This window comes from Cuculus canorus, chromosome 5 (assembly GCF_017976375.1).
Source record: "Cuculus canorus isolate bCucCan1 chromosome 5, bCucCan1.pri, whole genome shotgun sequence".
In the NCBI taxonomy this organism is placed as follows: domain Eukaryota; kingdom Metazoa; phylum Chordata; class Aves; order Cuculiformes; family Cuculidae; genus Cuculus; species Cuculus canorus.
In genome coordinates, this window is record NC_071405.1 from 59,552,317 (window position 1) to 59,565,554 (window position 13,238).

Here is a 13,238-nt window from a genome sequence, read left to right on the forward strand (position 1 = left end):
TGAAGAGAAAAAGCCTAAAAGCAACATTTTAGAGTCTTTTAGAAGTGTTTCCATCCAGGTCTTAACCCTATTTTGTTTTTTCTACACAGTAGTTTGGAGCAGGGGAACGGATATGCAACATGCAATAACTAGAGAGGCCTGACATTAAATACTATAGTTTCTGTTTAGAAAGTTTTATTCAGTTTTCTGAGGCTTGTTTTAAATAAAATGACATATTAAAAGCTACCACATAATCAGTATGAAAAACAAGGACTTTATTCATCACAGTTTAGTATAAAAGTTGTGTTAACTAGAAGAATTCAATGACGACATCAGTTGGTCTAACGCTATGACTCATACAGTCATACTTAATTCTAACCTAAACCCAAGTTAATGTATCTGAATTCTTGATACTGGTAAACATCACCACTATATTTCACCAGTTACTCTGTGAATATGTACAGTATTTTAATACCTTCGATATCCTCCCCCTCCTCTCCCACCATATGGATCACCATAGCCTCCCCTGCCACCATAACCTCCCCTGCCACCCTGAAAGCCACCTCCACCTCTTCCGCCACCTCTGAAACCCCCACCTCCGAACCCCCCACCCCCAAAACCCCCACCTCCAAAACCCCCACCTCCTCCTCCTCCTCTACCCCCTCCACCTCCCCAGTTGCCTCTTCCACCACCATCACCACCTCTCCAGCCACCTCTTCCACCACCTTCTTGTCTTTTTTGCCAAGGAGGCATTTCGGGAGGAGGTGGTTCAATCTCTGTTGGTCTGCCTCCACGGTCAGGTACTCTCCCCATCAGAATCTATATGGAAAAATTAGTCATTTTTAGTTTAATAAAATAGTAACTTGGATGGGACAGAGTCGTCCACCCATGGACAAAGACAGGTTGTCTGCTCTTTACAGAAAACATGGCCCCTCACAGTGGAGCTTGGCAGCAGAATTCCTGTTTCCTGTCCTTGTAACTAGCCACAACGTAAGTCTTACAGACTGAAATAACTACAGCTAGATAGCTCATACTACTTTTGGGAAATCTTTATGAAGAAAACTACATATATCTGAAGTATAAGTAGTACAATAAGCAACGTACATAATATATAACATGAAAATATAAATGTATATCCACATATAAAGGACTGCTTATGATGGTGCTTTTCTATTAAATTTCAAATTTCAAGTTCAGCTGGCAAAATTCATAAATTAGCAAACCGATATGCAGCTCTAAAAGGAATGCCAGTTTGGTTTTGATTAGAAACTACTGACACTCAGCAGAGAGCTGAAATAGACAAAATACCTAAGATCTGCCGTAAGAATTTTAAGAAAAGAAAAAAAATAGGGATCTTGACTTTGGTGGACATTACTCGAGTGTATAAAAAGGGAGACTGTACTGGACGAAGTTACACAAAACATTAAGTTGAAGAACAAAGAGGTATTCAAGTAGGTCTTTTTGTTGTTGTTTTCATTTTCCCTAAAGTCCCTGTATGATGAGTGTTAACATACTCTGATCAGTCCCAGGCACTGCAGTTAAAGAAAGCTCTCTCAAGAAAAGCTTTCTCTGAGAAATTTGTTTACTGGAATGCTGCAGCCCTTCCTTTTATTAAAGCACCAAGTATCATGCAAAACAGAATGAAAATATTAAGCGAAGAGTATAATTCTAGAATTACTTTTGATGTCTTTAAACTCCCGTGTCCTTTTTATCACATTCTACAAAGAAATACCTTGTTGATTGCACAGACTGTATTTTCCCGTGTTGATCCACTACTTGTTCTTATGATCTTTGATAAGTCTTCTCGAGCAGCCAGAAGGTGAGCTAATGTAATAGTTGACTTTGGAGATAATGCATAGCGCTTGGGCTGATAGATTCGGGCTATTTCATCTGTTTTTACCTGCACGATAAAAATCAAACACAACTTACTTGCTAGGCACAAACCACAAAAGCTCACTTGCTGTAAACCATGTCTTCATCTCAGTAAGCTTCAATTTCAACACAGGGTGTAACGTCTGAAAATCTAAATTATCTTACAAAATATAGTGCCAGTTGTTACCAATTCCCTTCAATATTGGTGGACAAAAAATAGCTGCTGATTATGTTTCATTGATTCTGAAGCTTAAAACCATTACAAAAGAAAGTCTACTATCCACTGACATCAAAAAGATCTTTTGACATCTTCCAGCATATCTAAAGGCTAAAATTTAAGTTTCCAAACTGCTCTCTAAAGGTCACCATATTCAACAGATCTCTTCGAAATGTGATGGAAAACAGCAGCTTCAGAGTAAAGTCAATTTGTGGAAAAAAAATCAAAATGTATCAATGCAGCAAAACACTTGTGCAAGTCATGTACAAGTGAGACTGAGAAGGGAAGAAAGGATTTTTTCCAAACACACTTTGATGTATTTATTATTTGTTTAACAAAAAAAAAAAAAGAAAAATAAATACACTTTCTGGGAACATCTAGAATGATCTTAAGGGTAAAAAAAATTTGATCTTGGATGGACCAAACAACAAGTGCTGTTCCTCTACATGACTGTTTTGCTAGGCAATTACTACACGTTTATCAATCCATTTCAGTCTGCAAACTAACCCATCTTAGGGACTGAACAAGTTAAAAAAAAGCAGAAAAAACCCCATGTGATCAAAAGCAGAGAAAGTTATCAATACCTATTTAATGGTGAGAAATAAAGGTGAGATAGTAAATAAATTTAAAGAGGTCAAAAATTTGCCTCTTGGCTTAAAAAAAATAATCAAGGTTATATCAGTGCCAAAAACATTTTAAATCCCCAAACCTTCTCGAAGAAATTATAAACAAATATTTTTACAAGAGAAATAAGGAAAAAAAAACATTAAAAACCACATGTAATTTTGAATTAATAGGTAGCCTGGTTATTTTTGTAACTGCTTTCTCTTTCACATCAACAGTCTTCACAGGGCAGGAAAATGAATCACCTTATTACTTTATCATCATTAAAAAGCTCTTTAAACTACTGTTCTATTGTAAAAGTTTATTCATTGGTTTTCATGTTGTTGGATAGAATAACATCAAGTGACTTAAAATTTTATCCTAAGTTAGTAATCAGTTAACATCAACTACATTTTAGACGTATACTTCAAATCTAAAAATACAGTTGCATTGGTACAGCTATAAGGAAGTTATACACATAGGGACATCTTCTGGCTTCTGTGAGCTAAATGCCCTCCTTTTCCTTTCTCGCAGCATAAAAGCATTCACAGCCCTTACAGAAATTAAATAATGAGCCATTCCATAGCAGCACGGCAGCATCTAGACTCATGTCTTCTAGTGATATTGAGAGAACTTCACAAAACCGATTCTATCAATGACAAATTGTGACTCCAGAAAGACTTGTAACAACCCATGCTTTCAGTACGCTTTTGAAGTTTTAAGACTTCTCCATGTTAAGCTTTCTACACACACCTTTGAAAGGAAAGCTGATAGTGCAGTTCAGAGCAAAACCATCTACCTTCAGCTTCTCACACGTAAAAATCATCAAATTATAAACTTTTTATATCTTATCTCCCTACTCTCTTGGATAGAAACAATATGTATTTCTAGCTCAGAAATATCAGATTGGTGTAATACCAATTGGGATTGGTGTAAAACATGACTATTTTTTAATATACAGAGTGCTAGGAAATAGTATAAGTGAAATGATTACAATTAAAATAATACCAGTAGAGAACACTCACAGGAGTGTTTTGGAATTTCTAGTCACCTGAAGGATTACAAGTAATTATGTCCTTTTCTTATACAAGCTGCTATTCAAATAACCTGTTCACCTGACCACCTGTTTACTCAGTAGCTTTGAATCCAAGATACCTTGCAGTCACTGTAATTTCACTGACTTTATGGGCAGTCACTCTTTGCACCCTGTCTCTGTTAGGGCCCAGGGCCTGTCTTTCTCTTGCATTTGAATGAGAAATGCTGAGGTTCCCTCCAAATCTATTTGATTGGAGGGGGCTGGATACAGGAACGAAAAAGGGGAGATGCGAATATCATAAAGTGAGAAACACAGGATGTTAGAATTTCTAATAGTGAAGCTATAAGCAGTCACAAAAGATGGCCTGTGCCATCTAGTCAAATCCTTCTCCTTCCTCAATACCTAGGGCTTGGATCCCATGACCTGGGATGAGAAACTGACTGGAATGAAAGGAACAGTAATGGAAGCATATTTACACAGTATGTATATTCAGTAGGAAGACGTGGGGAACTGTAGCAGACTCCCACCTACAGGAAGCAAAAAATACAGCAAACGTACCTTTGCTCTATCAGACCAGCCGAAAGACTGTACTGTCACATCTAGCCTCTTCATTAACATACGTCGGCGACATTCGTACTCACTGCGAAGAGCATCATTGATTTTTTCCAGTCTCTCCTGCAGTGTTACAATAAAAAAATCCAAACATTCAAATCTACAAAGTTAGAGAAATCAATTTAAAGTTAACCTCATTCATCAACTAAGATGTCTATCTCCAGGTGACCACTATAAATTACATAAAACCAGGAGTGCATCTGTATAGTGCTACAGCAGCATGAATATACAAAATATTTTGAAAGTTAATAAGTGGATGAATCAACACAAAGTCTGTTTTATAACATTAATTCTGGATGTATCTGATTAGCATTATTAATATTCAGAATTTGAATTTTAGTATTCATATTTAGCAATAGAACAGTGACTGTGAAATGGGCAAAGTTAGATGAAGCCATGCACACTAATTTTGACCATCCTGTTAAATACAGAAATAGAGGGACTTTTTTTTACCGCTTGGTCTGAATCCAGAGGTTTTGTTAACAGTGATTTCCCCACATGGTTATTCTGAACTTTTGAGAGAATGTCCTTTATCTGAAACGAGACATATACTTCCCAGAACACAAATGATACTTATAGTTATTTCAGTACAATTTTCTGCAGTCACAATTTGCTACTCATAAGATCAAATACAGCACATTTGTTTTAGCAGACTCGTAAAAACAGATATGCATCTTCTGGTTCATCATCCGTTACAAAAAGATTTCCTGAATACTTTCAAGATATGACTAGACTCTACACAAAAATATTTTATGGCACACCACTTCTCCCAGTTATAATAGAAAAATAGCTACATGGCAAATTTATCAAATGCATATAGGCAGTAGGACTAGTTAAATTACTCATTTTACTTAGTAATAAGTGTTGTAACTATAGCTAAGGAAATGTAACAACTGGGAGCTGGGAGTTCTGTTATCAAATGCTAGAGTTGGCTATATAAATCCGGTTATGTGTGCTAGTAAGAAAAGCAGGAGAGATGACAGGTATGCGGTCATTCTCTTTCATTAATTTTCTTCTAATCCTAGAATTGGTTCCATTTAACATTATGTTAAACCTTTTGCATTCACTCCAAATCAGCTTTACTTATACTTCTTCAATTAGTTTTTGCCCTCAGTAACCAGGGATGAAGTATGATCTCCCTCTTTCTGCCTTCTGAAGTCCACTGGATTCTCCTCTCTCAACACAAGAAACCTTTACTTTCTCTTCTTGAAGGAACATCCTTTGGCACAGCTCTTCTAATACTGTATCATATCACCTACGACACTCATGTAGATTCACAGCCAAATAATTTTTCAGATAGAGGGGACTGCATGCATATTATTGTTCCTGCAAGCTTTGCACACAATTTGACTTAGAGAAGAACTACATCTTCATTTGCTTTTGTAAATAATTACAAGAAACCAAGTGAAACAAGACTACAACTAAAATTAATTTTCTTTTATATTCACAAGGAAGGATTAAGGCAGTGATGATATACAGTAAAATCTGTAGCTGAGGACAGCCATTAGATGCATTTGCAAGGATTATAAGACTTCATGTAGGCACACAGGCATCTACATCTAATTTATCAAAAAGGTATGGTTCAAAGTTCACTCTTCCAGAATAATCTTAGTTCATCTTGCTAGAGCTTTGAGCTTTACCTATTACAGAAATATACTCTCCAGTGACTACTATGAAAAAACTCTAGGGAGACAGAAATCAAATTCTAGAGCACCTCATAAACTGGTTAAAGAAAGCTACATGAAAAGGAATGCTTGATAAATCAACTCCCGTATTTCAGGGGTTTTGTAACTATTTCCTTTTCCATTTTTGCATGTACCAATATATAATCCAATCTCAAACTGTGTATGAAAACCAAGGTGTATATTTTGGTCTTTTTACATCACTTTTGCGTAACACTGTGGCAAGTTAAAAACACAATACCTCTAGGTATTCACAAAAGACCTGCATACTCCTGATTCCCATAAACTGAAAGAATGAAAGAAAGTTTAGAGAGAACAATTAAGGAAGAGAATCGGTAAAAATCATAACTAGAAGAAACGTGAGCAGCTAAATGAAACAATCCTTCATCGACCAAGAAACTGTCCCAACATTTCTGCATCCTTTTCTTTCCAAGTTAAAGAGACTATCTATGTAATTTTACTCAGTGGCAGGTTTATTAATCAAGTAACATTTAAGAAGGAATCTCTTCACTGATGAACTGGTCTGCATTCACGTTTGTGACACCGTAAAGTCAGACGCAGATTACTGAAATTCCACTTTATTCCCTCACTCCTATCAGCAGGATTCCAAGGTTGTACCCTACGACTATAGTGGTCCAATGATTTTTATGTTTAACTCCATCTGCACAGACAAACATCATGTGTGCATGCACCTGAGGTCTTCTAAGATTGTGAAAAAATCTGGCCTAGAGAGAGGTGTAATTTTATTAATTTGAGTTAAACTATCAACACTCTAAGGAAGGAAATGAAATCGCACTAACAAATCAATACTTGCAATCAGTAAATTCATTAAATAAAAAGCAAAAACTTAAGTTTAGGATATTAAATTTAAGTACATCCCAGAAATGAGTATAGGTACATAAATGTTCAATCAATTATTACCCGAAGTCTTGAGCTTGCAGCACATTTGAATGGGTCAGAGGAAAATTATACTACTTCAATTCATACCTTAAATTTGCATGGCAGTACGCCTCCCCAGGTACTTCACATCCTTAGGGAAATGCTGAAACAGTTCACCTCATAACTAAAACAGTTAAACACTTAGCTGGCTTTCATTAGAAAAGTTCCTTTGCACTTGTCAGATAAAGCTTTTATGGATTAGACTGTTGGAACCTTCACTCTAAGATGAAAGCTTACCAGAGATAATGCTTACCGTTTAACAATAGAGAGAATACATAAAAGCCCATACCTTTTGTTCCACAGTGGTTAACAAGGGAGGAATATCAGAGGATGAGCAGTTTGTCAGGCACAGTGCATCACAAATAGCTTGCACTTCCTGATAAATTTCATTGTGCTTTTCCAAATGACAGCCTTTAGTTTTCTTGTTGTGCAATATCTTTAAAGCCTGAAGTTCTGTACTTAGAAATACTGGAGAGGAAAATGTCATAACAGCAGATTTAGAGACACTTGAATATTTCTGCATCCACATTCTCATGTACAAATGTAACACACACATCATGATAAAAGATCATGACAAAAGGGAGAGACTTGCTCAGTTCTCTCCTGGACAGGCCAGTATCAGTTTCCTTTTCTTTATCCATACTAACTCTCACCTGACTTCCTACCTTCAGTCTACATATCGTATTTGACCGCTTAACCCACTTCTGCCACCAGATCCATAGGTTCCCTGGCTAATTTTGTATTATCATGCTGGTTCCTGCCGCTACTCCGTTGTCCAAGTCTAGCTTAAACCTAAACCTTAAACTCCTCTTCTCTCAATTCTGCTTTCAGCACCTTCAAATCACATGGCATTTTCCTTTAAGCTGCCCAGAAACTTCTCAGAAATATGAGAAGCAAGGGCTCAGCTTCAGCTGAGCTGGAGCTGGATCAACAGAAGGATCAGAAGGCCTCAGGACGTGGAACCATACTTCACAAAGAAATTTTAGTTCCTAGTAAAATAGTTTTCTAATCATTTTCTATTGTCTATTTCTGCACAAGCAAGCTGATGCATGCTCAGCTAGGTTGTAATGATTGTACACATATACTTAAATACACATAAAAAACTATTTAATGTAAATTGTACAATAACAATAAAGTATACATGTAAAATACTGTATTATAAATGGGGAAAACAGTTATAACTTACAGAGGAGTTTAAGACAATCTTCTTTCTCTCTTAATCTGTCCTTGATGTCTCCAGATATAAGTGATGAATATGGACAAGCCATTTCTCTCAGAAAGCCACTAATCTCAAGCTGGAAGCTCTCCACATCTCTAGCACCTGTAGGAATAAATAAGTGCAAAGCTAATGTGTTTTTACAGCAACAACAAACTACATTCTAATTTTCTCAACTTATACATTTAAATCACAGGTTTCAATAGCCCAGACAAAGATATGCCATCCTAGTAACACTTTCTTTCTTCTTAAACAAATCATATGTACAAGCAGATACACCTTTTAATAGCTATAGAATTATTGAACTCACGTTTTGATAGAGAAAGTGATGCTACAACAGTCTTCAAAGACATGAATGCAAATAAACACCACTAGGAAGGGAACAGCTTATGTCACCAAACCACGTGCCAATGTAATTTATTTTCTGATGAACAAGTCTAGGGACAAGTCTTAAGAGTCAAAAGCCCATTATTTTCAATGGCTGTTCTTAGTTTTACTACTTTTTTTGTCAAAACATAAGCAATATAGAAGCTCACCCAAGTTCCAGCACTCAAAAGAAAGAATCAGGTAGTGCTAACAAGCAATTCGCCTACATACATGCAGTGCTGAACAGAATGCTGCACTGGGCCAGCTAGCTGAAAATACCAGACACCAGAATTTAAGCTATCAAAATATGATAACATATAACAAACACTCATAGGCTGTATGAATGTACATTTCATATTTATGTAGAATTAAAAAAAACAAACAAACTACTTTTTTCCCCCTTTGGAAAGAATCTGCACAACATAAGAACTTAATATAAGATCTACCTACATGCAAATATCAGCCTCAGTTTCGCTACCTCTCAGTTATCTTCTAAACTTCAACACTGCAATACCACAATTAGTTGAACAATATGGGTCTAGATCCACTGCACAAATACTAAATTGCTTCAATAAATTAAGATTCGTATACCATCTGTTGAAGTGATGCTTTCTTCCATATTACAAAGCGACTTTATCTGAGAACCTAACCAAATGCAAAGCTCAAAAAATTCTGGTGAAGACAATCCATTTTGTGCTGCTTTTTTCAGTGCTTCCTCCTCCAACAGGGGACCTGTGTACCTGCACAGAAAAAAACATTAGTGATGAAGCAATTTAACATAGAATATGCACATTTTAAAATTATTTTACTATAAGCTGGTTAGTAATAACACTGAAATCAATTAATCTTTGTCAGTTATTTTTGCAAGGGAAAATTCAGACTTTTTTGAAGTACATCAAGAAATGAGTGGCAATCTATAAACAAAATGGTTCATCAGAAGATAGGTGTATGTGGAAACAGCGTCATATATCAGTGCATGCCAAACAGGCAAGAATCGAAGAATTAATTCAAGCGTTTAGTCAAACGAATTTCCTTCCAACATTAACAACTCACTGCCCTAGAGTTCTGGCAATAAGATACCTGAAAACTAAACTGAATTTTACACTATTTCTGCTCTGTTGCATGTGAAGCACCTTCGCAGGCCGTAGGCAGGCATGGGTGGGCAGCCCAGCATGCGACAGAGCTGGCGGCCACACCGGGGTGCTGCCCCGCCAGCCCCCTCCAGCCAGCTCTCCCTCAGTTCCCCTCCAGCCATCACTCCCAGCCCGTCTTCAGCCAGCACCCCCAGCTTGGCTCCAGCCAGCACCCCCTACAATCCCCTTCAGTCAGCATCCCCCCAAATCGCTCCAGCCAGCACTCCCAATTCATCTCCAGCCAGCATCCCCCCCGCCCCCTCCAGCCATCACTTCCCAGCTCCTCTCCAGCCAGCAGACCCCCAAATCCTCTTCAGCCAGCACCTCCCAACTCCCCTCCAGCCAGTACCCTCTAAATCCTCTCCAGTCAGTACTCCAGGCTCCCCTTAAGCTAGTACCCCCAAATCCCTCCAGTCAGCACCCCCCAACTCGCCTCCAGCCAGCACCCTCTGATATCTCCTTCACTCAGCATCTCCCCAGCCCCCTTCAGCCAGCACTTCACAGCTCCCCTCCAGGCAGCAACCCCAAAAACCTCTCCAGGCAGCACACTCCTCGGCACCGGCTCCAGCCCGCCCAGTCCGCCACAGCAGCGCCCCCCCCCACCCCGTTCAGGTGTGACTAATCATCCCCGCTGTACCCCCTGCACCCCGAGGAACGCCCGCGTACCCGCGTTTCCTTCACCCCCCAGCGCAGACGCCGTGCCCCGCTCCCCGTCCCGGCCTCCCTCCCGGCGGCAGCCTCGGAGCCCCGCCGGCTCAGGGCCAAGTGGACGCCGCTGCCGCTCCCCACTTACCCCAGGGCCTCCAGCGTGTCCAAAATGTCGCACTCCATCCTCAGGCCCGGCTCCGCGTCCCGCCGCGCCGCGCGGTGCCCGCCGCTAAGAGAACCCCCTGCAACTCGCGCTCGCCGCCGCGTTCCGCTGGAGAGGTGAGGGCCGCCCTCCGCCACTGCTTTCTCGTGGCGGGAGGTGACCCTTCCCGTAGAACAGCCCTTGTTTCCCTCCGTGGCTGAGTCGTAGAATCGCAGAATAGGTTGGAAAAGACATCTGAGATCATCGAGTCCAACCGCACCTGCCTGCTACTGAACCATATCCCTGTGCACCTTGATAAATGACAGTTGTCTATGCTTGTGTATCTTATAGTGGTTAGGGTGATTCTGCCCCTCTGTTTCCCTCTTGTGAGACCTCATCGGGAGTACTGTGTCCAGTTCTGGAATCCTCAACATAAGAAGGATATGGAGCTGTCGGAACAGGTCCAGAGGAGGGCTACAAAGATGATCAGAGGTCTGGAGCACCTCCTATATGAGGACAGGCTGAGAGAGTTGGGCTTGTTCAGCCTGGAGAAGAGAAGGCTCAGAGGAGACCTCATAGTGACCTTCCAGTACTTGTAAGGGGCTGGTGTTGTACAAGAAAGCCGGGGAGGGACTGTTTACAAAGGCTTGTAGTGATAGGACCAGAGGCAATGGGTATAAACTGGAGAGGGGCAGATTTAGACTGGACGTAAGGAGGAATTTCTTCACCACGAGAGTGGTGAGGCAGTGGCCCAGGTTGCCCAGGGAAGCTGTGGCTGCCCCATCCCTGGAGGTGTTCAGGGCCAGGTTGGATGGGCCTTGGGCAGCCTGATCTAGTGGGATGTCCCTGCCCATGGCAGGGGAATTGGAATGGGATGATTTTTAAAGTCCCTTCCAACCCAAACTATTCTATGTTTCCATGATCATCGAGTCCAAGCGCACCTGTCCACTGCTGAAACATATCCCTCAGTATCTCATCTGCCCATCTGTTAAACCCCTCCAGGAATGGGGACTCAACCACCTCTCTGGACAGCCTCTGCCAGTGCCCGATAACCCTTTCACTGAAGAAATTTTTCCTAATGTCCAATCTGAACCTCCCCTGACACAACTTGAGGCCATTCCCTCTGGTCCTAAGGAGCATGCGAGCTCTCCCACCCTTCCCTGGCATGACTTCTCTCCTGGCCCTGCTGCCCGGCTCGGGAATGAGTCCCACACCACTGTGGTCGGCTCCCCTGTCACCTGCTCCCCTTCCACAACATACCAGCCGCCTGGAGAATTACGGGACCAGGAGAGACCACGGCTACCCCTGGATGTGGCCGGCGCCTGGGGAGCCAGCTCGGGGCTGCAGTCCCTTCCAGCCTGCCTCGTGCCTCTGCTGGGATGTGGCTGGAAAAAAGCAGGGTTTTAGGCTTAGGGCTTTTCTGGTGTTTCTGGGATCTGTCTGGATTTCAGACTGCGAAATTCTGCCTGAGGCAGTGCCAACCACAATTGCTGGGCCTTCATCACCCCAATTTCGTGCTGTAGGGACCGCTGTAGGCCACGCAGGGACCAACTCTTAAAGCCTGGTTGAGCCTAAAATCCATGGTATTTTTAATAAATTATGGAGGGAAGCTGGGATACGTGAGCTGTGTTTTGTTGGCACGGGCAATGGTGCCAACTGTGAGCATGACCAGCAGCTCCTGCCCAAGGAATGTGGGATTTCCAGCTGTGAGAAGAAGCCCTTGGAAGTGGCAGACAGCTGTAGTCCTCGTGGGTTTGCCTGCTGTGTGTAATAGCGTGATGACCTGCTGGGCCTCTGGGAGAATGTCAGTTTTCCATCCTGTGACATGCAGGTATTTCCAGTTTTAGTACTATCAGACTCATTAATTGGAAAAGACAGGTCTCCCAAAACACGTCTTTGTCTCATCTTTGATTTTCCTTTTGTCTTCTCTTTTGAGATGTCTGGGTTCACATTTCCAAGCTTTCCCTAGCAACAGCAATGTTGAGAGACACACTCAAGCACCAGCTTTTTTTCTGTTTAGTCCCAAACTATCCCTGTTTTATCCCTCACTCATAACCACTTTGAATGAAGCGTCCCCCAAATTCCCTCTAAAACACTGTTGCTACTTTAGGTCCTCAGAGATTTGGATTTTGTCCCTGTAGAGTCCTATCTTTCCTATAAACTAAAAGGAAAATTCTGCCTTTTTTTTTTTTTTTAACCAGTGTTGTCTTACATGAGCATTCAGAAAATTCACCGACTGAATCTGTGATGAAGATTTGTAAAGGCATGCAATCAAATGGAAGTATTTACAACATAGGTATCCTTAGTGACTGAAATCTCCACCATTTCTGAAGCAACTATTTTGAATTACTTCCACTCAGCAGAAGACGTGGCTTTATTGAATACTAAACTTAAAAAAAAAAATGAGAATTGGAAGAGCCATGACTTCCCTCCCACACACAGACAGAAATATAAAAATTAACAACATTATTGATGGCAGTCACTTGAAAGATGAGCATCCTGAAGTCTGATTGGCTTACGTTGACCATATGATGTACAACAGTGCCAGTAGCTCAGAGGTCTCTGTCACAGCTCTGAACTGTGTCTCACTCCATATGACTGAGCTTTAAGGGGACTTTTGTTTCAAATGGGCTGACATAATAATTTCTTTAAATGAAGGCACATGCATCTGAAAGCAGAGATTCTGAAAATAAGAACTCTTACTCCTGTTTAAACAACATTTATGTCCAATTAATAGAGTGAAAAAAAAAAAAGATAGGCAGAAATAGAAAGGAACAGACAGCACTTCCCTTT

The 13,238-nt window shown here is 40.8% G+C and overlaps 1 protein-coding gene across 1 annotated transcript; it reads right to left on the reverse strand.

Annotated features, from left to right (window-relative positions):
• Positions 1–233: 233 nt before the first annotated feature.
• Positions 234–10,603, reverse strand: FAM98B (family with sequence similarity 98 member B). The gene is made up of 8 exons (XM_054068896.1): positions 10,449–10,603; positions 9,114–9,262; positions 8,127–8,261; positions 7,230–7,408; positions 4,773–4,853; positions 4,266–4,382; positions 1,712–1,879; positions 234–798 (listed from the first exon to the last, which is right to left on the reverse strand). The coding sequence occupies exons 1-8, from the start codon at positions 10,484–10,486 to the stop codon at positions 448–450; spliced, it is 1,218 nt and encodes a 405-aa protein (XP_053924871.1). The 5' UTR covers positions 10,487–10,603; the 3' UTR covers positions 234–447.
• Positions 10,604–13,238: the final 2,635 nt, after the last annotated feature.

Excerpts from the sequence above, each read along its gene's own strand:
- FAM98B (XM_054068896.1), bottom strand. The coding sequence starts at position 10,486 with ATGGAGTGCGACATTTTGGACACGCTGGAGGCCCTGGG. Across the intron at positions 4,383-4,772 it reads CTCTGGATTCAGACCAAGCG|GAGAGACTGGAAAAAATCAA; the intron begins GTAAAAAAAAGT and ends GTAACACTGCAG. Across the intron at positions 1,880-4,265 it reads GCTGGTCTGATAGAGCAAAG|GTAAAAACAGATGAAATAGC; the intron begins GTACGTTTGCTG and ends TTTATCGTGCAG.